The sequence below is a fragment of the Pteropus alecto genome, unplaced genomic scaffold (genome assembly GCF_000325575.1).
Source record: "Pteropus alecto unplaced genomic scaffold, ASM32557v1 scaffold87, whole genome shotgun sequence".
In the NCBI taxonomy this organism is placed as follows: Eukaryota; Metazoa; Chordata; class Mammalia; order Chiroptera; family Pteropodidae; genus Pteropus; species Pteropus alecto.
In genome coordinates, this window is record NW_006443225.1 from 7,059,003 (window position 1) to 7,086,275 (window position 27,273).

The 27,273-nt window shown below is 40.3% G+C and overlaps 1 protein-coding gene across 2 annotated transcripts in view; it reads right to left on the reverse strand.

Annotated features, from left to right (window-relative positions):
• Positions 1–27,273, reverse strand: part of ASPH (aspartate beta-hydroxylase) — a 180,363-nt gene that overhangs the window by 20,970 nt on the left and 132,120 nt on the right. For both annotated transcript variants that reach the window (XM_015598670.2, XM_015598671.2), the window contains exons 19-21: positions 22,439–22,537; positions 20,271–20,360; positions 14,972–15,109 (exon numbers count right to left, since the gene is read on the reverse strand). In XM_015598670.2, the coding sequence (XP_015454156.1) occupies positions 14,972–15,109; positions 20,271–20,360; positions 22,439–22,537 (327 nt within the window). The remainder of the gene's footprint in view (positions 1–14,971; positions 15,110–20,270; positions 20,361–22,438; positions 22,538–27,273) is intronic.

The window sequence follows — 27,273 nt, forward strand, 5'->3', positions numbered from 1 at the left end:
TTTTTGTAACCCCACGTTATACAGAGCACACAGCGGCTGGATGACAGACTCATGCTCAAAAGAGCAGATTGGAGAGGGGTACCACTGGGCCCCAACTCGAAACACCTGTGCTACAAGGCCATCAACCCCCTCAGTACTGACCAAGCACTGCATAGATTTCTAGATTATTGTCATTATAAAATAGCCACCCATCTTTTTCTCTTTTGAGTTCAATACTTTGTCATAGAATTTTATAACTGAAAGGATCCACGCTGTTCATCTAGTGGCAGCCTTTTTCACTTCCAAGATGAGAGAATGCCTCGGAGTGGTTAATGACTCTGACATCTCACAGTCTACTGGCTGGGGATGCTCTGCTTATTCCTAAGGCACCTGTGGGAACAGAGAAGGTCAGGCTGTGGTGGGCCCTGGGGGCCCCGATGGCTCCCACAGACTCCTGTGCAGTGACTTCCTGGCACCTGTCAGGCGTGGCTACTGTGAGGTCCTTGGAGAACAATGTGCTGCCCACATTGAATTAGACTAAGTCCTACTTACGAAGTCTTCTCCTAAAACTGATTTCTTGCATAAAATCTTTAGAGAAGCAAACTAAAGCCAAATTATGTCTTTTACACTATTTCCCTTAGTATTTTCATTTGATTAAAAAGTACACATTTTTAATTAAGTTTTTGGGGTGATAATTGACTGGTTAATAAAATCATATAGGTTTCAAGTGTACGATTCAATAGTACGTCACATGTATGTTGTATTGTGTGTTCACCACTCAAAGTTAAATTTCCTTTTGTCGCCATATATTTACCTTTACCATCTCTGTCCCCGCCTCCCTATGGTAACTACTAATAAATACACATTTTTTTAAAAGTCAAATATCACTATAGTTCTTATAATGAAAGCATTAGTCAACTCTTCCCCAGTCCTGAGTTCCAGCCCAGCTAATTCTTTTAACTATTTCTTCTGATATTCAGCTGCTTATATCTAAATAATGTTTATATTGCTATTTCTTGATATATCAATTCCAGAAATAACTTATAAAGAGGGCAAAATGCTACTACTTCCTTCAAGAGTCACTAAGATGAAATGTGCTAAAAGTACTTGTGCTGTATATAATTGCAACTATGATGATAATGATAAGGATTTTAAGATCTTTTTATTTTGGGTTTCTTGAAATTTCATGGCAATACGCCTCAGCGTAAATGCTGGGGACTCAGCAGTCCCTTCAATACGGAAATACTTCGAGAATAATTTCTCCTCCATTTCATTCCCTGTTCTTCTGGAATTTCTTTTGTTTGTATGTTGAACATGTTAAATTGAGCCTCTAATTTTCCTAGCTTTTCTATTTTCCATCTATGTCTTTTTGTTTTCCTTCTGGGAGAGTTCCTTGACTTTGCTTCCAATACTGCTTTCAAGTCTTATTTTGAAATCACATTTTTTAACTTCTGAGATTCCCTGCCTGGGTCTTTGCCTTTTTTTACACAGTATCCTATTCTTTTTTCATTGATACGCCATCTTCTTTTATTGCTCTGGGCATCTTAGAGATATTATCTGCATTTCGCCCACTGCATATTGCTTCTCCCAAACTACGACTTTCTGTTGGTTTGTTTTGTTCTTTATCTTCTTTCAGGTTGAAAGGTCTCTCCAATGTTTCATGATCCTCGGCTGTTAGTCCCACAAAACTGAGACAGTGATTAGGAGCTTCCTGTGGAAGGGCAGGCCTATGACTGACCGGCCTCATTGTTGTGTACATCTCAAGCCAGTTTTCCCACTGGGTGCCCTAACCTATCCGTACGGTAAGTCCTCACTTAACATTGCCAATAGGTTCTTGGAAACTGCGACTTTAAGCGAAACGACATAATAAGAAAATCAATTTTACCATAGGCCAACTGATATAAACAGGCGTTCCTACGAAATATTTCTGGCCACAGAAACACCACCAAACTTCTAAATAAAGACCTAAAACACTTCTAATATTAAACACTGAAATAAATGTGTTATACATATATTTAAGAAAGTTGAATAAAAATAAGCAAGAGAATGATTTTCCAACCTGATTATTCCAGTTCAAGGTCACAGTGGCCGGAGCCTCTCCCAGTGGCTTAGGGTTCCAGGTGGGACCCACATTAGACAGGATGTCCTCCCATCACAGGGCCACTCACACACACACACACACATACACACACTCACTTCATTCAGACGGGACACTGGAGACATGCCAGTCACCTCACGTGAGCACCTTTAGGATGCGGGAGAAAACTGAGGGTCTCAGAGGAAAGCCACACGGATGTGGCAAGAACGTGCAAACTCCACACAGAGAGTGGCCTGCCGAGAACAGAGTTTGTTTTCCTCATCGGCGTTATAGTAAAATGACGCTGAACGAGAGGATGTTATTTGAGGACCCGCTGTATAGACAGGGCTGTTCTCTGAGGCCATGCAGTGTCTTTAGATGCCTTTGTACCAGGTGCCTTAAATCCCTTCCCTATAGAGGCCGCTCTGCAGTCACCTACGTTGGTTTCGGCTTTCCTGGATCTGCCAAGTCACAGTCTCCTCTTCTCCACTTTCCAAAAACATGCTGACATTGTTCCTCTGTTACTGTCTCCTTCCTGTTTTTATTTTTTAATTCTATTCGCAGGTTTACACCATTTTTATTCTTTTACGGTCATTTAAGTGAGCTTCACACGGGAGATGTTAAATGTACATGTGCAGTTTTGCTTCGTCCTTCTTCACTCACATCTCTAATAGCTGATGATTTCTGTTTACCTTCTTTTCTCTTAGACTTGAATGACCTTGTAATATATAATTCAACCTTCTAGTGAAGTTTAGAAACAAAACCCTATTAGCCTGCAAAGCCCTTTACTAGTCCTTCAAATGTTTTCAAGTTTCACACGACGTAGACATGAGAGAGAAGAAAATAAATTCTCAGCGCCATATTTCACATTTTGAATCTGACGTTGCTACTCCATCTATTGACTTATCGTTTACCTAATCTCTTTTCACCTCTTGGCTTACACACTGTCCTTGTATCACTCGGATGGCATACCCCCAATTCCATGATATGCTCGGATGATGACAAAATTGAGTATGGTGTTCGAAGCTTGACATAAAATCACTTTAATTTTGTCCTCATCAAAACAAAATTCATCTAACCGAGCTTTAAATATTTTTCTCCTATGTAGGAAAATAGGACCGTCCAGAGAAACATTTTTGCTGAGGCAGAGAGAAAACACTGCAGACTGCTAAGTAAGGGGGGCTGCTGAGGAAAGTCGCCAGTGGCATTAGTTTGCAAGGGCTGCCATCACAAAACACCACAGACTTGGGTGACTTCAACCACAGAAGTTTATCGTCTCACAGTTCTGGAGGCCAGAAGTCCGAGATCAAGATGCCGGCAGGTTTGGTTTCTTCTGAGCCCTCTCTCCTTGACTTGCAGATGGCCATCTTCTCATTATGTCCTCACATGGTCTTTCCTTGGTGTGCGTGCACCCTCTGTGTGTCCAAATTTCCCTTTCTTATAAGGACACTAGTCACATTGCTTTGGGGTCCACCCTAACGGCCGCATTTTTAACTTAACTACCTCTTCAAAAGTCTTGTCTCCAAATACAGTCACATTCTGAAGTACTGGAGGGACTAGGGCATCAACGTATGAATTTGGGGGGATACAATCAACCCACGACACTAATGCAGATTCAGGGTAGAATCAGCTCTAGCTAAAGAAACGAAACGGCAGATGGACGGGGCTAAGGAATAAATTCATATCGACATGGGAATAAGTAACTTAATAGGAACAAAATAAAACATAGTCATGGAAAAAGGCAGGAACGGCTGTGCTTTTAACACGTCGACAAAACAATACAAGAACTCTCAGAGCTTAGACATACATACTCTCTGACATACATGAGATTAGGTAAGTAGCTGTGTGTGATTAGCTGTTAAGAAAAAGGACATTTAGAAAACACAGCCATTAGCACTTGAGAAGTCGCAGAGATATGTGTGTACCTCGAAAGCTTCTGACTCTAAATTAAGAGAAGGCGTGCGGGCAAAGGCTACTCTAGGCAAAGTTTGTGCATTTAATTGGAGTTGGAATGAACTGATAACAATGGTGCTTTAGTACAATATTTTTACTTAATTGTCTAAGAGAGTGCTTGTAATAGTTAGGAATTATATATCTGATTTTTTAGAGATAAAATCAGCTTACTTAAATCTTAGCCAAAACACGCCTATACAGTACACTAGGATGATTAGAAAGAATGAATTCTCAGGGGCTGGGGACAGCCCTGAGGGCTGAGGTGAAGTTAGAAAATCAGAACAAACGCCACAGTGAGTCTAATGCCTTCGCAGCAAACTTTCTTTGCAATAATTTTAATAAAATCTCTGAGGAAATTAGTAGCATTAAAGGAGTAATCGCTTGCTGGTCCTAATGCATTTTAATCAGATCGGTTTTTCAAGTTGAATATAAAGATAAAAGGAAACATCTGACATTTCTCATTGTGAAAATAAATAAAGACCAGTCAAACGAATGAGCAAAGGCTATTTATTCAGAGCTTGCTATAAGCAAGGGAGTCAGCCACATCACTTGCTTTGGCTGAAAAGTAGGAAAGCTTTATAATGAAAAAAGGGAAGGCTTCAGAAGTGCCCTGATTTGGTAGCTACATGCAGGGAAAGCTGTAAGCGGGCTGACCAGAAGCGGGCATTGTATGCGAGTGTATTTGGTTTTTTCTGGTTGGTCCTAAGTTGGAAGCAGGGACAAAAATTAGGGAAGCTGTCAGTGAGTAATCAAGTCCTGGACGCTTTGGGCCAACTGTGCAGAAGTTATTGTTTAGCTTCCCGGATTGTCACCAGAGTGCAATCTGGCTGCCTGCAAGTCTGATTCGCAGCGAGCTGGCTACCTGGGTTATTTTATTACAGATGAGAGTTTGGTTTTGCAGGCTGTTTGCTATTGGCTGTGGGGTCAAGGTTGTATTTTTTATGTATGGTCTGGCCATTGTCCGTCTGTATATTCGACCTCTCATTATCTGTACTGAAGGAAAAAGGTAATGTAAGGCACCCAGCACTGGGGCAAGAGATGGAGAGGCTTGGAGAACTGAATTCTGCTCTTTCTAGACCCTGGGAGAAACAGAGTTTCTTTTTCCAGGAGAAAGGACAAAAGATAGTCCAGGTTGGCAGGAGAAATATCCAGCCTGAGGGTTTCTAGGACTCAGAGGGTGAAGGAGACCCACATTTCTCAGATAGGCCATAGCCCAGAACACCAGGACACCAGTCAACACACTCAGTCAGAAGAAGGTAAAAGGAGAGACAAATGTCTCTTCCCTGCTCTACCTTCTGTGAAGGGTGCTGAGCTGTCCTGAGGGAGCTACGGCTGTGAGCAAAAACCCCAAGTCTCTAATAAGGGCTGAAAGTCTGATGGGGAGACTTTCTGTGTATATATAAAGTAAATCACTTGATCGACAGATAAGCAAATTGTCTATAATATATATGTGCATATGTATATTTAAGACATCAATCTGTGTGTATGCACAGTAAGCCATAGATTGTGACCTTACTCATCAAAAATTTGGAACTACGAATAAAGTACCAACCTACAAGTACAGTTTGCAATCATTCTAAAATGTCAAACCCTGTACTGTGAGCTCCCAAAGACAGTCACAGGTAAAGCCAATCTTTAGGTATTTTTTTTTCCATGTTGATAAATACTGAAAACTCACTGATTTCACTTTGAGAAAGGAAACAATCTTTTAGTCAGAAATAATTCAAAGAATAGCAAATATTTTATCCTTTTGCTCTGTTGCCATAATTGCCATCACATGCAGTCCTATACACTTGGCAGAGTATCGGCTCTTACTAAGGGCTCACATTTTAAACACACATAGCAACATCCATGATGGTGCGTTTTTTGTTTTATTTTGTTTTGTTTTGTTTTTGAGCCTTACCAAAAGCTCGCAGGAGAGGAGAAACTGAGGCGATTCTGAGAACAAAACTAATCTGCTTCTAACTGCAGAGCCCCTATTAAGAAGTTCGCCTTTAAATCATATAACCATCCTGAGTTCTCTGAACTTCCCTTGTCATTTTTATTGACAGTATCATTGGAATCCAAAAAGTTTAAAGTCTGATTTACAAAAATAAGATTAAATTAACACGTTAATCTTAAGTAACCGCTCTCGGCACTTCTTTATACCATAATACTTTCCCATAAAATTGCTAATCCTCTTATTTTACAGCTTAATTCCACTATAAATCTGACATTTTTGCTTCTTTCTCAATCCATTTCATTTCAAAAGCAGTTCATTCAAATATTTAATCACGCAGAAATGTTGAACCACTAGTGTGATTACTGAGTAAGTCTTTTTTGTTCAGGTGATGTTATTCATACACAATGGATTTCTTAATTAATAAATGGCAGAGTCTGAAGGAAAATGAGAGAGTATCATTCTAATCAATCATTCTCGAGCACTGTGTCACACCATTGGCAAAATATTACTGGGCTCTCCTCCAACTGTAATAAAACTGCAGTATGAGGAAAGGAAAACTTATCTGCGATGCGATTTGTTTATCTCAGAGTAGCTGCTCTGAAACAGACAAAAATGCGCGAGTTAGTAGCAGGAAAAATGAGTACAAAAGGGGTATTTTAAACTATGGTTTTCAATGATTCTTGGCTGTTGTGTTTTCAATGTTACTACAGGGGTTTATATTCGGGCATGTTTACATCTAAATTCACCTTGGCATATTGTGGATCAAAAAGCTAATCTCAAAAAGGGAAGAGCAAGATTCTTAAGGCACGGTGGCTTTTCTCTCACTAGAAGAGATTTCTTTTCTCTTTTCTTTTTATATCCTAGCAAAGACTTTAATCCATTTTTGTTTCAATTTCTATGTTAAATACCCCCAAGGCACTTAGGGCTTTGATATTTGTGATGTGGGCAACAACCTACTCAATTTTAATGAGAATGTGCCTAAAAGAGAAAACTCTACAGAATATTTTTCTCTAAATTGTTTTCATGGAGTTGCAAAGCCTCTTAACACTGCGCCCCCCTCCCCGTCACAGAGTTGCCAAATTGCAAACTGCACAATGAGGGGAAACAATGGCAATTCAATACAAGGGAAAAACACAGATGATGCAATATTGTCCCAGGCCTTTGAGAAAATTGCACTCTACGTGTCCCTGGAACACACAATGAGGATAATTTAAATGAAAATGTGCCATCCACGGTAGTTAATTGTCACCTAAGGGCCAGAATCTGGGTAATTATCCTAAAAGGATTTGGGCCAGACATGGCAGCTAGCAGGTCTAGAAGGCCTCCACTTTCTGATGCTACTGCTTGGGTGATGATGGGCCATGATTCGTAATACCCAAATCTGTGATTTGAAAATGGAAGAGAACTTTGATGCGTAAGTGTTTGTCAACTAAATGGTCCTCGGCCCTGGGTTTCTCACAGCAGGCAACCTCTTGTCACAGTCATTCCTGGCACGTGCTCACCTTGAAATTACTTTTTCTTTTTTTCAAAGTCACAAGCAGACATAATGTTAACATTTCTGCAAATAAAGATAAGTTAGCAAAGTAAAGCTAACTTTACGATCACAAAGCACTGAGTTCTAAACACAAAACGTCATGCTCCGAGACTCCACGCTATGGAGGACCCTGTGATGAAGGCCAAGGCCTCGCTCTTCTTCTTCAATAAAGCAGAGCTTAAAAGAGGCGGGGCTGGAATGAAGAAGCTCAAGGAAATAGACTTTTGAAATGAAGAACTTGACTGGCAAACAGGAGAAGGACATAGGGCACGAAAGCAGAGATCAGTTACTTTGGGGGCATAGAGGGGTACCACCCAGGGTTTGGATTAACTTTGAGGACAAGGAGACCTCAGTTCAAAATCCAGTCTTGTCATTGTTAAATACAGGACCTTGGGCAAATTTCTTAATTTCACTAATCCTTACTTTACTTGTGTGTAAGTGGAGGCAATAATACCTGTCTTGCAGAGTTGCTGTAAAGATTAGAAGCATTATATACAAAAGTGCTTGGCATATTGATTTGCAAATAGGAGGCATTTAATACATGATAGCTATTTTAGTATTTCCATAATATTAACTATTTCAAAATTGGCTTTCCAAGTTATTTTTTAGAAACTAGAAAATATTTTCAGATGAAAACAAGGCAATAAATTAAAATTACAATTCACAATAATTATGATAATTAATATTTATTGTGCACTTCCTGCTTACTTGTTAAATGAACAACAAGGCACCAGACAGGAGAGCAGCTTCCTGCTGTTGAGTGGGTCAGAAAGGTCAGCCATTGGCGCCTGACAAGTTTCCAGAGAATATTCTACCTCTAGGCATCATGGGGAGGCCTGCCAGCAACAAGGGACGGTCCCTATCAGCGCACATGCTCGGTAAGGCCCCAGAGTGTCCCTAAGGTGACCTTTCCCTAATTTAAATCACTTCCAGGGGTGATTTAAGATGCTAATGAAGCATGCTACCCATGAAGTAGCATGCAGTCGCCCTGTGCATGTGCCAAAAAGAAACCGCCTATGCCTGCGTTGGCGAGGCCCTGGAGGAGGATGAGGGATGGCCCTGCCCTTGGAGTGCCCGCGAATAGGCTGTATCCGCAAACCTCAGGGAGCCGCCCCCACTCTCTTCAGGAGTGCGCGCTCCCTTGGCGCGCCAGGCTCTCGCTTTGATAAAACTTTCTCTCTGCAACTGTTTCGCCCCCTCTCTTGATTTCTACCCTGAGAGGGCCAAGGACCCCTGTGCTGGTAGCAGAACAAGTACTATTTCCATACGCAGTTTTCCAGGGAACAAAATCAAAACCTGAAGAAGCGTTGTTCAACATGACATAGCTGGTAAGGGATGGACCAAAAAAAATCAGAGCCAGGCAATGCGGCTATGGAGCTTATTCTGTAAACTGCTTCACTACGTTGCCTCACTGACGGTTATAACTTCATCAACCTCCAGAAACCTGCTAATATACTTGAACTGCAATTTATATATCACAGTTTCCCATTTCTTAACAGATTTATCGAGATATAACTTACAGACCATAAAATTCACTCGATTCTACAGTTTGGTGTTTTTTAGTGCACTCACAGAGCTGCACGACCATCAACACCATCTAATTCTAGAACATTTTCATCATGGCAAAAAGTAACCCTTTGTGCATTAGCAATCGCTCCCCCTCACCCCAGCTTTTCAGTCTCTGGCAATCACCAGTACGCTGCTGTCTCTATGCACGTGCCTAAAAGATAGGATAGTTCGTATAGATAGAATCATGTAATATGTGGCCTTTGGGTATGGCTTCTTTTCCTTGGCATAATTTTCACGGTTCATCCGTGTTGTACCACGCATCAGCACTTCATTCCCTTTTTGTGTCACTGGGTAGATATACCACATTTTGTTCGTTCATTCCTTCATTCATCATTTAGATGAGCACTTAAGATTCTTTCCACTTTTTTGCTATTATGAACACTGTAACCAGCAGCTTTCACGTACCGATTTTTTGTGTGGACATACGTTTTCATTTCTCTTGGGTATATACCGAGGAGTAAGTAGCATTGCCGGGCCATGTGGTAACTCTATGTTTAACTTTTTGAGGAAATTCAAACTGTTTTCCAAAGTAGCTGCATCACTCTACATTCCTACCAGCAACGTCTGAGGGTTCCAATCGCTCCACATACTTGCCAAAACCTACGATGTTCATCTTTGTTACAGCCGTCCTGGCGGATGCTAAGTGGTGTCGCCTTGTAGTTCTGTTTTGCATTTCCCTAACGATGAATGATGTTGAGCATCTTCTCTTGTGCTTCTTAGCCATTCATACATCTTTTTTGAATAAATATCTATTCAAATCTTTTTCCCATTTTTAAACTGGGTTATTTGTCTCTGTATTCTTGAGTTATCAGAGTTCTTTATATATTCTGGATGCAAGTCCCTTGTCAGATATATGAGTGATCAGAGTTCTTTATGTATTCTGGATACAAGTCTCCCTTGACAGATGTATGACTTGCAAATATTACCTCTAATTCTGTGGATTTTATTTTCACTTTATCGCTCATGTCCTCTGAAGCACAAAAGTTTAAGTTTTGATGAAACCCAATTTATCTATTCTGTCTCTATTATGCAATGGCAACATCTAGAAAAGAATGTCCTTGTCCCCTGCTTTTGAAATAGCAGGGAGAAAAAATATTTTTCTTCTGTAGGCCTCCCACTCCCATGCAGTAACAGTAAGAGAGAATTTCCTCCACATTTAGGGAAGGCCAAGGAGGATGCCAATTGTGCCAACTGCTTACATGTAAAAAATGCTAAGTAATAAGATTTTTATATCCCTGGGATTTCTGACATACCTATGAAACAATTTGAGAAAAGAAAGTTTATAGAAACTCACACAACAGACCTCATTTTTGAGCATCTATCGTGTATCAGATCCTTCACTAGTCCTGAATAAGGTGGGCGTGGTCCCTGCCATCTTAGAGCATATGATTTCATGGGGCTACAGAGAAGCTATCAGAACACAGTATAAGAAGCTATCAGAACACAGTATATTAAGCGAGCAAAAAGGATGTATAAGGTGCTTTTGGATACATGTAAGAAAGGACCCCTAACTTATCCTCCTAAAAGAAATGACAACTTTTCTAACATCTGAAGGATAACACATGCGTTGGTTATGAAACGGGGAGGAGAGAAGAAACAAGGGAAAAGGTAAAGAAAAAGAGACGATCACAGGGAAGGTCTGGTGGGAAGAGAAATTTCGTCTGAACTGAAGATAGTAAAGGGCAGCGGTAAGAGACAGGACAGCGTAATAAACCTTGTATTTGGGGTGAGGCTGAATCATTGATCCAAACTACAAAGCTGGAAAAGAACATAACCGTGGGATTACATGGTGAGCTAATTTTCACATTGAATGCTAATGTCTCTAGGCAGTTGGAGACAAAATAGAAAAAGCGAGAAGTCTATTTGGGGAGCATAGCTTTGGAAGAAATTTTAACAGCGGCTGAACCAGAGTGGAGAAGGTTGCTTAGAAAATGAATGACGAGAAAGGGAGAACCCAGAGCAGAGAACAATGTTTGGATCTGAGGGCCCCTCCACAGTCAGCGAGGGCACTGAACACTAGGTCACCTTCCCAGCATCCTCTGTGTCTCTTCCCCCTTCCTAACGGAGCCCTGATTTAGTTCGGGTCTTCACCCCCCACCAGACAACCCACGGAATTTAGAAGAATCTGACTCTCTCCTGGCTCCAGGGTTGATGTGTTGTTTAAAGAAAATCTCATAACACTCGCCAGTAATTCATCCCGAGTGAAAATGTGACAAATTGGCTTAGACTGAAGGGAAATAGTTTTGCCCCCTGCCTGATGGAGAGCTACATGATTTTTTTTCCTGCTGGAAGCTTGTCGCCTCAGCCTGTTGCCAGCTGCTTGGTTTCTCAGACTCCCTCATAACTGTGAGTGCCTATGTGACATGGTTATGACCAATAGGACAGGGTCTGCTAAGAGGTTTCTAGGCCATTTCGGGCTGGTTCAACAACGTTCGAAGCCTCCAAACATGTTTCAACCCTCCGTTCCGGCTGCTGCTGGCAGCAATCTTGTAGAAAGCAGACACGAAGACAAAGCTGACCAAGGAGGAAGCTCAGAGACAGAAAACCTTCCCCCTGCTCTCACTGTCCCTGAGGTCTGCCCTACGGCTGGGCTTCCTTCACAGGAGTCAGTGAATTCCTTATTGTTTAAGTCAGGTTTGAGTGGCATTTCTGCTATTCGAACTTGAAAGCATCCTAAAAGCTACAGTAGGAAAATCAACTTACAAAGAGACCAAGAGAAAAAGATTAGCTGGTGGAAAGAGAATCAGAAGAGCTCAGTGTGATACGATCTGAGACAGGATAGAATTTCACGAAGGAAAGAAGCACCCACAGTGCCACACGTGTTACACTTCCCAAGGTAGATATTTTCCCTGCACTCCTTCTGCTCTGGATACAAAACCTCTTTAAATTAATCTTCATTCACTGTCACCATGCCATGGTTTTCTGATTTACAAAATGTTCAAAGGCTAACTGACAGCAGCCTACTTTGAGACTGGATTATGATGATTACTATGGATTACAATTTGTTTATGATGATTATAAGATGTGTTTTTACAGTGAAATACAGAATAGACATGGTCAAGGAAGGCTTATTTAATGCCAGTTCATTGAAACCACATTGGAACTTTTCTCTTCTCCAAATAGAACAAATTAATCAGTAAAGTCGTGTAAGTCTTATAGACACATTTCAGTCAAGATGTTCTTTAAAAAAAAAAAAAAATTAAAAAATGTAAAACATATATCTAAAGATTGAGAAAACAGTTTAAGAAACCCCCAAACACCTATCACCAGATTCCAAAATTGTCATTGTTCTGTCACTCTTGCTTTTCCCTCCCTGCTCTCCGAGATGAGTGAATGTAGCTACATTGCTGGTGGTAAAAGTAGCCCAGTGGTTCTGCACCTCGGTCACCTGACCCTACTTGAGCGGCAGTGGACTGGGGCGGGCACTTGCTAGACTTGTACTGCTGCCTGCAATCTAGACCAGCACAACGGCTAAACCTAACACCCTTTCTCAAGGTGGGAAAGTTTGAGTATAAATGAACACAAAGAGGAATGGCAGCTGAGGGTAAAGGAATGGATGAATGGCTTATGTAAAGAGGGAAGTCCAATATTATATCAACATCTCAAAAGAGGTTCCAGGCAAGAGGTGATATTACCTCTTAGCTCGATTATACCAGATGCCTGAAAGGGTGAAGCCATGCGTGGCTAAGACCTCTCCTACTTTTAGAAACTGACAAGATCCACGAAACTGACAAGATCCACGGAGGCCTGCCAACCCAAGTGGCCTTGCCCTGGTAGGTATTTTCATATGATGACAGACTGGACTCCTTATTAATGACTGAACAGGAATCCGGAAATGTGCCAGTATCTATTAACTGTTACAATCCTTTCGTTAAAAGGGATCCATCCACTGGGGGGTGGCCGGTGGTATAAGAGGATATAGATTTGGTCTTTGCTCCAGGTTCCTGGTACAGAGCTCCTGAAACCCTTGGAATTTCCTGAATAACAGGAGAGTCTTTTGTCATTCATTAGGAACCCCTTTTGAGCACACTTAACTTTTATGTTAAAGAAGTGACTTAGGATGGGGCCCCTAGATAGTCTCAGGATGGGGGTGGTCACCAAAAAGACCAAATGATTAGAAGGTTGGAACTTTCAGCCTCAGCCACCAACCACTGGGAAGGGAAACAGGTGCTGCAGGTTAAGGTCTATAAAAACTCCTGAACCTCAAGGTTTGATGCGTTTTCGCATTGCTGAAAGCATCCACACGCCACGAGGATGGCATGCCCAGTCCCATGGGGACAGAAGCTCCTGCACTCGGGCCCTTCTAGACCTGCCCTGTGCACCTCTTCATCGAGCTGTTCATCTGTATCCTCTGTATCATCCCTTAAAAAACTAGTAAACCTAAATAAGTATTTCTGAGTTCTGTGAGCCACTCTAGCATACTGATCAAACCCAAGGAGGGGGTTGTAGGGATCTCTGATTTATAGCTGGTTTGTCAGAAACACAGGTGACAACCTGGACTTGCAACTGGCGAATCAAACCCAAGGAGGGGGTTGTAGGGATCTCCGATTTATAGTTGGTTTGTCAGAAACACAACCTGGACTTGCAACTGGCGTCTAAAATAGGTGCAGTCTCGTGGGACTGAGCCCTTGACCTGCGAACCTGATGCTATCTCCAGGTGGACAGTGTTGGAATAATGTTAATTTGTAGGACACTTCGTGTTCACTGAGAACTGGAGAACTGCTTGGTGGTATTGGAACACACCACCAAGACGTAAAGTCAGCTGCTTAAAAATCAGAGTGTTTTTTCTTATACAAACAATGTACATATGGCAGTTACAGTCTCAGGTTGAACCACTGAAGCCCATCTAACCCATAATATAGATGACATCTTTCACATTTTGAGTAGAAAACAATACTATTGAAACTATAATGTCTTTAAGAAGAAGGAGGAGCTCACCAAAGCAATAGTAAACTTCTACCAGCCTTTACCAAAATCACCAAGTAGATATCCTTACAGTCTGGATATAATCTACCAATATAAAAGCTTTCAATTTTTTGCTGCTTCTTCTTCTTCTTCTTTTTTTTCCCCTTTGGCCATTAAGTTGTTAGAATCACTTAGTTTCTCTGCCACCGCATTTTCTAAAAAATATTTATGCCTATTTTTTCTTTAAATTGTCTCAGGACTAGTGATTCTCAAAGTATGGTCCGGGGACACCTAGGGGTTCCCGAGGTCCTTTGAGGGGGTCTGCAAGATCAAAACTATTTTCTTAATAATACAAGGATGTTATTTGCTCTATTCATGTTCATTCTTTTACGGGTACACAATGGAGCTTTCTAGAAGCTACATAAGGTATGGGTGTTACATACGAAGTAGGTGTGAGAATCCTCTTGTCTTCTATTGGGCCAGACATCCAAGAAATTTGTGAAAATATAAAAGCAATTCCAATCTTCTCACTACACTTACATTTATTGTTTTGAAGAGATAGTTATTTTTTAAAAAGTTATTATATTAATATGTAGACATTCTTACAGTTTGGGTTTAATCTACTAATGGGAGTTATTTTTAAAGAATTCATAAATAATTGTTATATTTTCTTTCAGTTTCAATTTCTGAGAATTATACTGATAGACATAACCAGCACACATACAGACAAACTCTTTGGGGTGCTCAATAATTTTTAACCGTATGAAGGGGTCCTAAAGCTGAAATGTTTGAGAACTGCTCTTCAAGAAATATTCCTCTCTTCACCATCTCGACTAACTAAACTTTTGGCTAATGGGATGACAAGATATTCTTTATACAATCTTTTTTGCAGATGTCACTGGCTATAAAATCTATCTCCCCCCTGACACGCCTTTCCATGAGAAGCATTCTCTGATTTTGAGAAGGAAAGAGATTACGATTAGGCGAGGCTGAAATCTAAGTTAACACTCACCTTCACTAATTCTGTGTAGCCCGTTTCCCTTGCGGTCCACCATGGCTGGGCTTTCAGTCCATTCACGTTGTAGAGCGAACGCTGCCAAACGGATGCAAAATGTCCCCTCTCGTGTCCAAGCTGGTACCACTTATACGCCTGAAATAACAGAAAAGTCAAACTTCAAATGAAGCGTTTTTAATTTAAAAATTAAAGTCAAAGTCACTAAAAGTAAGTCTTACTTTGTGACATTTAAATAAAGAGCTTGCTAGTCAGATGCCCAAGTCTGTTACACTGGTGAAAATACTGTTATTTGACTGGGTTTCCAATTATGGACTATTATTGTAAATGAATGTGCGCATTTTATTTTCACTCTTAGGTGCTAAGGTCTTTCAACACAGGAGTCATGCTGCACTTACTGGTCCTCACTGAGAGCATCCAGCATAGGGTCTAGGATGAATTTGTGGAGTAATAGATAATTTAAGACACTAAAGTAGACTATGTTTCAGCTTTCATTTATTAAATTATATTTTTATGTTTCCTTTAAAAGGAGAATTATGATTTTAATAATTTCTTCAAAGTTATTTGCATTTACCGAATCGGAATGCTAAAGTCGAGAGTATCTTTTCACGTACATGTTCTTTCCATGTCTGCATTTAAGAAGGCGACCCCAAGGTAGCAGAGTGCAAATACTCTATTAAATTAAGTAGACAAAAGGAAATATTATTCTGATTTGGCGTCACTACCAAGATAGCCCATATTAGATTTTTTTAAAAGGTGGTTTTTGTTCCTTTTCGTTGTTGTTCTGCCATAAGGGATAACATTTGTGGCTGTGGGCTAGCTGTAACATGATACGACTTGCCTCCAAGACTAGTCTTCTCAGGGACAGCTGGCTGCAGAGTATGCCACTCCATATGTCTCTTTCAAATGACACCCCAACCATATGCTCTCCTGGTGGCCCTCCCCACGTTTCTGAAGCGTGCACACTCCACCGTCCTTACAATGGAAGACGATCCTAGGGGTACACTCAACAGCATCCCCTCCGTTACTGTAAGCCTGATCTAATGATTACTTTTGAAGAGTGATTTCAAATACACATTTTGATCAATTAAACATAGGCATTGTAGTGACCTCACCTTTAGAAACAATAGGTTAAGGATAAGACATGGTACGTGCTAACCGCCATGTCTCACTTCTAGTTAGTTATCTGCTAAAAATTTATTAACTAGAGGGATTTACTGGCCGGATCACTGCCTATAGGTACAAAATATTTTAACAATGACGCATTCTGCTTCTGTACCCCTGCTTGCTTACCCACTCTTAGTTATCAGTTAATGAATGGAGGAGATATAGTCTTTTGTGTAAAAATTAAGGATGTGGGGGATGGAATCGAGGGCTTAAAACCTTTGTGCCCCTGCGCCTCGGGGCTGCTCCTTGGCAAGGACAGCCGCCGGCTAATAAACTGTCTCTTGGATTAGAGCACTCGAGTTGGGCCTGGTTATTTCGGTCACAACAGCATTTAATATCAAGCAGATCAAGATATCATAAGTATATTATAAGACTCCAGATATACTTTAAATGGAAACTATATTAACTTTTAAAAGCCTTTTAAAATTCATATTTCAAAATTTCCTTCATTAGGAAAATCAAGCGTGATAGCAACACCGCTTCATATTTTCAGAAACATTTTTCAGTTTAATATGTGCTTTTATGTGTGTACTGTATTTGATCTTTCTAATAACTGCAAATATCTTCAATTTACAAATGTTGAAACTGAGGTTTAAAAAGGCTAAATATCTTGAACTATAGCTATAGCCTAGGGCTCCTGGCGACTTGTTCCAAAAATTCTTCTATCTTTGCATCATTAAAAAAAAAAAAAAAAAAAGCATAAAAAGTTCTTATTTAATTACCTTTCTCAATAATGTCTCAAATTAAGAATGTATATACTGACTCCTCTCATATGTTTTCTGTGAAAAACATGTACGTTGAGGCCATAAAATAGATTTCTTAAAAACCATAAACTTAAAATAGCTAATTGTCTGATTTTTTAAAAAAATAACACTTTACCTTTAATTTGACTATTTTTGTTATTTTTGTCCAATTTAAATTTAGGATTATATTTTATATATTTTAGTGCTAAAGTGAACAACAATATTAATTACAACAGATAATTTCTTAAAACTCTTAAAACTTATTATTTTTGAATCATCGGCAATTTATTTTATGGACGAGGCACATCGTTAGAATAGTCAGAAAGAATTATTATAAGAAACCAAAACAGCAAACCTTATAATTCTAGTGGTACGTTAGAAGTCTTAGATTTTAGCCCTGGCTTTAATTCACCTTTTATTCACCTTGCTGGATGCCTAGGCATGTCACTTAGCTTACAATGTCACATTTAAACTATCTTTAAGTTCTTTTCTGACACTCAAAGTTGTCCTACTGGACCCTTACTTCTGTACCCCTCTGCCATTTAACTTTTAGGGAAACAAACCATGACGATGATAAATGAGGAATTTAAAAAATCTTCAACGACATTTTCAATGAAAATAAAATCATCTTCAATTACATAGAAGACTCAATGAATTCGGCCCAATTACCTTTTTAAAAAATATCTAAGCTACTTTACAGGAAGACTTGTTAGAAAAACAATGATCAAGAATCCTCTGAACATTTCCTTTTATACTACTAACTAAGGATACTAAAATAGACAGAAAGAACACATGGAGTCACCTTCATAAATGTGTTTACCATACTGCAAATCATTGCCAGGTATCACTCACACACACACACACACACACACACACACACACACAGTAATAGTATGTCGAATTATTCTAACTCAGAAAAGCCCAGGCCCCGTCTGGCGAGCAGGCATGTCACATGTGGCCCCAGCCGGAGCCTGTTATGCTTGGAGCACAGCGTGCCGTGGGGCCCGGGAGACACACCTGTGGCAAGAACGGTTGGCGGCGACTGGCCTGTGGAGGATCGTGAATGTCACCGCTTGAAAATGGAACTCTATTTTTATTTTGCACCATGGAGTTTTTGAGCATAAGATGGCCTGGAAATAAGTTAAGACTAAAGCAAGAAACAACAGCCAGGTGCTTACAGCCATCACTGATGTGCAAGGTAGCAACTGACCACCCTGGGCTGCCACGCTGGGGTGACAACACTGACAGAGCCAGAGGGGAGATGAGATGGATGCCAAAGACCCCAGGAAGCTGACTTCCCAGAATGCATCCGTCACTAGACTGGAGGGAGGAGGAGGCCTGCGGAAGGAGAGGGAGGAGCTAGAGCTGATTCGAGTCTTGAGCCCGGGAAGCTGGCAAGATCATCAAGTGAGAGACAGAACTCAGGAAGAAAAATGATTTAGAAGAAGACAAATGAGTTGTCACTGTGACAGCATGTGGTGACACTAAGCAGGCAGCAGACATGCAAATCTGGACTTTGATAGGAGATGAGAGCTAGCATGTGGATTTGGGAGTTATGGAAATATTGTAAACAGCTGAGGCTGAATTTCTAAGACTATCATGGTTTGTTTTCCTCCCTCTTCCCGTCCATATGAAACGCACCTGTTACGAAAATCTTCCTCAGAGGCAATTTTACTGTCAGCCTCTGCAGCACAGAGGCTGTGGGTCTGCTTCTCTTTCAATGCCTGGAGCAGAACTCCATGCACACAAGCATGGAGGATGGCTGCTTCGCAGTGTGCAAACTTGGAGTATGGCAGTCAATTCACAGATTTGATACCCAATATTAAGCGCATACTAACATGGAGTTTCTACAGGCTTATTTTTGTTCTTTGTAAGCATGAATCCTCGTGAATGTTTTAAATTCAAGAACTGTGCTGTTCCGTGCATATTATTAATAATAATTAAGCTGATAGAAGAGTCCCATAGGTTCAAATCCCAAGCCCTTAACACGTGTTTAGTAGTGAATTTTTTGACCTTGAAGTAAGGGCTATTTTCATCTAAGATGTGAGGTTAAATCATAGACTTCTTTTATCTGCCTTTGCCCTGGACTGTGAGATGTTCAAAGATAAATTAATTAGTGACGATTACATTTATAGCAATCAGAAATGAACATTTATCCAGTGTTAGATACTGCAGCAAAATCTCTTACCCCTCTCATTCAAAGGAGGTATCAGGCATTTACATCTAAAAGAATGAAGGAACACCAAAATGACTACCAACCAACAATTTCTTCTCCCTTTTTTCTCTTCACCTCTCATATCTCATTCTCATATTTCAGTTGACCGACTGGTGGTTTAGCGGGGAAAGGTACAGATACGTAGAAATATATAAAGAAAAATGTCAGTTTTCCAAATCTCTATTACTCCAAATTGGTTCATGTCTCTAGCTGGCAATTACTCTGTCACAAAACCCCTCGCTCCGATGAACCCTGAACTGTCCAATTGGTTCCATGTTCTTGATTAACTTTAGAAACACGAAGCCGACCCTTAGTCATCATTTTATCATATCTATGGGATGCAACGGTTACAAAGATTCTGTGTCTCACACCCCCCTTTTATTCCTGACTCTAAGGAGAGCCCAGCCAAGAAGCTTGTGATGGTGCAGGATGGAAAGGCGGGCTTTGCTGTCCAACAACGTTGTGTAAATCGCGGAGGGTTGTGGGAGTTTGGGAATTTACAGTAAATAATGTCATGATTAATGATCTAATGTTATGTTTAAACAAGCTGACATTGTACTCAGAAAAAAGTAATGATCACAAAGAAAACATGTAACTTTTTTATAGCTACTATATTTTCTGTGTCAGTACCTGTCATTACTACAGCTACAGGTGTTCATCTCAAAGCTGCTGTTAAACATTTCAGAAAGTAATTTATACAATTAACCTTTGGGTTCTGAGTGCTTAGGAATCCGCTGAATGAAGACTTCATTCTAAAATAACTACTTTTAAAATTCCACAATAAAATAAAAATAAATCTAACTAAACTGTTAATATCTCTTTATTTCATAATTTTACAAACACTTTTCAGGGCAATATCTACCACCCTCTCTATACACACGCACAGATACACACACAGACACACACGTACAGATAACAAGCACTAATTTAGAGGCTGCTCTTATGATTACGCACTCAGATACTCTCTGGAAAGAAACTATTAAAGTCAAATCCCAAAAATTCTTTATAGGTCTAAGTAGGGCCATTGGGTTGTTTCGAAAAGGTTTAAATCCCTACTTTTAAAAGTTTATGCTCGAAAATTTTTTTTCAGTCGTAACTCTCTCTTAGAAATGATCCGCGCCCCCTTTACCACAATCCACGCTCCGTTAGAACAAAAAGTTCAGACACACATTACCTCTTTGTTCCCAACCCTCTGCATGGCATCCCCCAGGTGGAAATAAAACCGTCCATCATCAGTGCCAGGATCCCCTGACTCGATTCCCTCCTGTAGAAAGGATGGTATTAGCATTTATGAAAGAAATATCACATTTAATTCATCGATTTACTTAATCTCTATTTCCATATGAAAATCTAAGAACCGGACAAATTCATCTCAACATTAAAGTTCGGCAATTAGGTTACTGGATAACATTTACAATGCAAAACCAAAAGGAGGTAATAAAAGTGAAAATTAGCAATATGTCATTAATTAACAATGAATGGATTGACTCATAACATTAGTATGATGCTTTGTAAATTGTCTCTGTGGGAGAAATCATATTTTAATATCCCAAAGAATTTCTTTGGCTGGGTATCTATCACATTTATTTTGTTCTTCAAATCTAAGCAGCTGTCATCTAGAAGCTTTTTACTTCCTGAATCAAAATGTTTAGTTGCTCACAGATGTTTGAAGTGATAGACACCCGACTGCAAATAATATTTTTTCCCACTCAAAACAAATATCTCATTTTTTAATAAAATCCTTTAGAAAACATACAATAGGATTAAAGCTAATTGGAATCTTGGAAAATGTAATCATTACACAAGTCTTATTCTAAAACACTTAGCTGATTTCCACCCTTGTCTCCCACATAAGAATTGAAATTAAATTTATTTTAAAAAAACAGAGAGAAACAAAATATTAAAGCAAGAGAATAATTTTTTAAAAGTAGAAGGACAAAAGTAAAACATATTTAAATGTCAAGGAATTCTTTTAAAAAATCTGCATCTTTGAGGCTTCTTCACAAGAAGCCATTTTACTGTTAAGAAATTTTATTTGCATAATGTTGAAAAGAAAGATAAGTGTGACTTAGGAGAGAAGGAGAGTTATGATCGGGGTCATGATCTTAACTGACTGACAGACACTCAAATAAATATCCTCATTCGTTACTGACCAATCCTTTCCCCATCTCTGAAGCAGGGAGAGCACTACTTGGCCCTTGTTATGTCAAAGGAAATCTAAGGTAAATACTTAAATCAGGGAAATGCGCATTCCCACAGGGTCCTGGCAGGGAATGGAGAGGTCTGCAGAGGCCCAGTGGCAGCCAAGACAGAATGGGGGGTGCACGCCCACCTCACGGGGACACCACTGCTGGGCTCCTGTGCTGGGATGTGGGCCAGCTATGACCTTTGAAGAGAAACCAGAAATCTGCACAATTATATAAAATGTTCAGATTCTCAACAGAGACAAGCAATTACAACTGTTTTTAGTAGAATTATATTGGCCAAATGTAACATGCAAGCTATCTGCGATCCGTGGGTTGCTATTCGGAATCTCTGATTTAAGTCATGTGAAAGAAAAAAAATCATAAAAGCATAATATATGCTGCTACTTAAAAAAAAAGTTCACAGGCATCTACTCGTCCAATATGGTACCCACTAGCTAATGTTAATATTCAAATTAAAATTAATTCACATTAAAATTAAAAATTCAATTCCTCAGTCACACTAGCCACATTTCAGGTGCTCGACAGCCACCTGTGGCTACCATATTGCAGAGTACAAATAAAGAACATTTCTACTGTGGGCAGCCCCGAGCTAGACCTAATGTGATTCTGGTGAACTGACAAGGATTCAACTAGATATGAGAGAGAAAAAAATAACAGTATACTTTAAGTATGCATTGAAATTAGTTTCAATGGGGGTCATGGCAACCTATTCAAAGGGAGGTAAAAAATGCAGACTGAATAGGTCAAACCCCAAAAGCCTAATAGCTCAAAATGTTCAGATTAAATTATAAAAGGAACATTTAATGCATTGCTCATATTTAAAGATATTATGTCACTAATTTTTGTCCATCCTAGACATTTCAATAAAAACTAATAACGACTGTAGTTTGAAGGATTTCTTCATCAAGTCTTTTCTGAAGAGTCTACTCACATAGTTGGTATTTCTATATTCGAAACTCTCAGTTCCAGTCAAGGTCCATCCTCCCCTATGACCATCATGGTCACAGGGCGTACAGTTTCATGGTGAAGAGACTTAGCAGTGTGTGCCAATCAACCTACAATGCATAATCAAGGGTGTCCAAAAGACTCAAAGGAATTGGAAGATGAAAAACCGAGCAAGGGCAGACACAGTTACCTTTAAATAGGGAATGCTTTCTGCAATCTTGTTCTGTGCCTTCAGGATAAAGCCATAATGTACTTTGGCAAAGCCATCATTAGGTGTCACATTCAGAACCTAAACTCAAAGAAAACAAAAAGCTATTGTGATTGACTACAAATTCTACAAATGACCGTCAAGACAAATTTTAATTAGCTTTGCTGTACTTAGATTGAATTATAATGTTATGGCTTAAAACACTCGTGTTTTGTTATCTTGCAATATATTGGGCTTAAATGCCCCATTTTCCCTGAACTCAGTGTTTTCATATCGACACATTAGTTCTTCGAGAATGAAGAAATGAATGAAAAGGCGAGACTGCTAAAGCACTGTTTTGACAACGTATATCAGTAAAATACCTGTCAATTGTTATGACTTTAGTAATTTTTTAGTGGTCAGGAAAAACTGCTTTAAATTTGCTATCTCAAACTCAACTCTGAACGGTTATTACGAATTTCTTTATATACACACTTCACATATCGCTTTAATTAAGAGAAAGTTTGGATGCATTCATAATAGGTCATGATCCGTTCATTCAAAAAATTTCCAGAAGTCCCAGCCCGTTTTAAGGACTGAGCATAAAGGGGTGAGCAAATCTAATATTCTGTGATAAAACTCGGGTAAGTATTTAATACTACCAAATCACTATTAACATTATATGCATTTATTATCATTAAACATAAATTATGCAAAATGCTTCTTTATTAAATATTAGCAGTGAGAAATGAAAACAAAAACATTCAACTTGCGAAGCTGTTTAGACAAACTAATTTACAGAACAAAAGTGAACGACGACGAAAGTCTGAGTTCAGTGAACATCCTGTAGCTTCTCTTCACCCTTGAGCCTGGGTAAGAAAGGAGAATGCAGCCACCATGGGCTCCTCACACAGGACTAAGTGTGCCGGGAGAGAGGACTCCAAGCCCTTGGCGAGCCCTCAGTACGTACTGCCAATACTTTAGTGTTTTCCAGCTTCTATCCGCTCCTGTAGCTCATCCATTAGCAAATCTGGCCAATGCTACCTTCACAATATCACACCCCTTGTCACCTGCTGCACTGTTGCCATCCTGCTCCAAGCCCATCATCTCACCCCTATCTTCTTACTGTTGACCCTCTGGACCCCAGCCCCGCCATCCTGTAGACCATTCTCTACGTGACGCCCTCAGCGGACTCACTAAATCTCACATCAGGCTCTGTTCAAAACCCAAAGGGGCTCCATTCACTCAGAGCAAGACCGAGTTCTAGGCACAGCCTCCAAGGCCTCCTTGAGCTGGGGCTCTCTACCTCTCTGGCCTCCTCTCCCATCTGCCTCCCACTCAGGCACCCTGGACTCTTTGCTGCTGTACAGCAAGCCAAAGGCCTTTGTGCTCCTTTGCGTCAAACGCTCTTCTCCCAGATATCCAGTGGCTTACTCCCTGGGCTCGATGAAGTCCTTGCTCGAAGGTTACCATCTCAGTGAAGCCTATGACCAACCACCCGAAATAAAACAGACTCTTACTCGCCCCCATTGCCATCACCAGTCATTTCCTAACTTCTTTATACCAACTCCTTTTTCTTCATAGCACTCATCACCATCTGACTTCTTATTACTTATTTTCCCCCATTAAGATACAAGCTCTACAGGGATTGTGTCTGTTGCACTCATTGCTGACCCTCAGTGCTTCGAACAGTGCCCGGCACATGGCACGTTGAGAAATCTGCACTAACTGAATGGATGTGCACGTGGGCTTTGCTTCCTGACTAGATCTCTGAAAGCACAGACTCTGCTTCTGCACCTTCCACGGCATCTATTTCTGAGCTAGTTGCTGAGCAAAAGCTCAATAGAGACGTCTGGAATGGAACTGAACTGAGGCCGATCACGCTTCTGGTAGCATAACTCTGAAGAGATTATTACAATGATCGCAGCTGCATCGACGACATTTCCGGCTACTATAGACACGCAGCCATCATCTCAAGTAATCAGCAAATGTGCTCATTTACTAGATGTGTTAGGAGACACAGACCACTTCTAGGCTCTGGGCACATACACATAAATGAGATGCACTCTCCTGTCTTAGGGAACTCTCAGTCAGGGGGTAGGGGGAGACCAACCCATAAGCAGACAATAGCAATGCAGTGTGTTAAGTGTAACCATAGCGACAGGCATGTGGCACGCAGGGGCTGTGGCGGAGTGAAGCCCAGCTCGCTCTAGGGTGGGTGTGGCGGGGCAAGGTCTGAAAGGTGTTCAGGGATGAGTAAGAGTTCACCAGGGAAAAGGAAGGTGGGGGACAGAGAGCCAGGAGGCACTTAAGCATAGGAAAAAGTGAATAAAAAGGAATAGTGGACCAGGAACAGCAAAAGGGAATGAGACTGAAGAAGAGGGCAGGAGGCAAATCACTCAAGGTCCTATTTAGTATCACAAGCAAGACAACCTGCTTCTCTTTGTACTGGTCTTTGAAATACAGCATTTAGCATGAGGCGTGCTCCAAGGCTCTCTTCCCATGTGCGTGGTGGACAGTCACAAGTCTCATCCACACACATCGGGAGGGGAGGGTGGGCGATCAGGCACCCAGAGTGCTGTCCTCTCTGCTTGATTCTTTATGATCACCTACTGTGCTAACAGTGCAGTTCACATGTGGATGGATGCACGATGGATGTGCAGGCTGTATTACCAGTTGTTATCAACCCTCGGAAAATGACAAGTGGCTTTATAAGATTTCTAAGAAACTGAGATTGATATTTATACTAACAATAGAACACAGATTCGCCGTTTCTCTCTGCACACATACACACACACACACACACAGCACAAACAACAAAAAAATGGGACAGCTGATATTTCTAACCCAGCACAAACTATCTGCATGACACTATTTGAGAGACCAGCATTTAAAAAATCAAATAACTATAAATGGTATTGCATATTGATATTCCTAAAATATTAATTTTTCAGTGAGAGCAAAAAGATTTGTTGGCAGTTAAATGAAATTTCTGAAGTATCTGAACTATTTCATTTTAAAACTTATTTAGAATGTTTACTTTTTATAAAGTGTATCACATATCTGCACACATGTATATACACACATAACACATAAATACGTAAACATACATATCGCAGGTATTTGCTTGAACATGTTTTACTGGAAGGTTATGCAATCAAGCATGTTTGAAGACAACCGCCATGGCCATTAGGAACCGCTGAGGAGTTAAAGCTGAGGGTAAGACGGTCGTATTTACGCTCTGCGCTGATGCAGGGCGGGGAGACAGGCCTGGACAGTATGAACTGTCCTAGTCCAGGGAAGAGATGATGAGTGCCTGGGTTAAAAAAGGAGGGGAACTGAAAAATATTCAGAGGGTAAAACTAAAAGAAACGAGCCATCTGGTTCCAGATCATAAACTCCATGGGGGCGCACTCTGTGCGTTCTCCCCTCACCCCCCCATTAACTGCTATTTCCCGAGCCACTGTGGTGGGTTTCAGTAAATACGTGTTGACTGAGTGAATGGGTCTGTGTGAGGAGCAAGGAGAGGGAGAATCAGGAATGATGCTCCACGTCCGCTGCGGGTGGCGTGGCTGATTGTCGGGGCACCGACGTGCAGGGAGACACGGGAGCGAGCTACGCCTGACCATGTTACAGTCAGTCTGCTGAAACCAAACACAGCAAAAAAACCCAGAAAGAGAGCGATCAACTATTTCTATAAATTTAGTCAGAGATAAAAACCAACATGAAAAAAATATAAAATTACACTATCGGTTTTCTGGAAAGGCTCATTGACTGAGATATAACATATCAGGATAAACTGGTTAAGAAAAGAGAATCCATTAGATATAGCTTATTAACTTAGAAGAGAGAGGAAAGAATAAAAGGCAAAGCCCATACATATTTTCAGTCTATTAAAGTTTCTTTTTTTTTAAAAAAAACCACTCAATTGTATTATATAGCTATATTTTAGACCTTCTGCATCCTATTGTGCTTATTCAGATGAGACTATGATTTCAAATGTATAAACAACAGCAGGGAAATTTTACTTTTCAAGATGAAGTAAAATGTTTCACATATCAGATTTAGTATCGGTTAAAAAGAGTGAATATATTCAAGGCAGGTTTTGAAAAGGGGAGGAGAGACAAATCCATAGTGGGTGAGAGAAACTAGCACGTTTTCAGATCCTGCCCTAATCTCACATGTGCTTAGAATGCAGGTGACACTTGATCATAATTTCTGGAAGAAAAGAAGAAAGGAAGGAAGGAAGGAAGGAAGGAAGGAAGGGAGGGAGGGAGGATTCCCTACCACTAAGAGATAAAGACAGACAGAAAGACAGAAAGAAAGGAAGGAAAGAAGGAAGGAAAGAAGGAAGGAAGGAAGGAAGGAAGGAAGGAAGGAGTCCTACAATTCCACCTTTGTGGACTTTGAATAATGGGTATAGCTGATATAGTTTGACAATTCTTACACTCATATGATCCTGAGTCCCTGATATACACGATCTTTCCCTTAACCAAACTGCAAGACAGGGCTCTCAGCATTATGTTTGGTCATTAGCAAATACAATGCCCCACGTGGACTTTTTTTTTGTGATCCGGAACAGGGACATTGGTGGATGCCACTTATTTTCAACACTGTAAGATTAATCCACTTTGTATAGATATTAGAGATGGTATAAAAACCAAAAGTCTTACTTCTGCACTCTCAGAAAATATAAAAAATATGACGAGAATGAAAAGCTAACTGCTCCAAAATTTAATGATTTTCAATGAAGCACCAACAGCAATAAAAATGAGTAGACCACTCCCCAGACTGAGTATGAAGTCACTGTACTACTTGACAGCATTTTAAAAACAGCA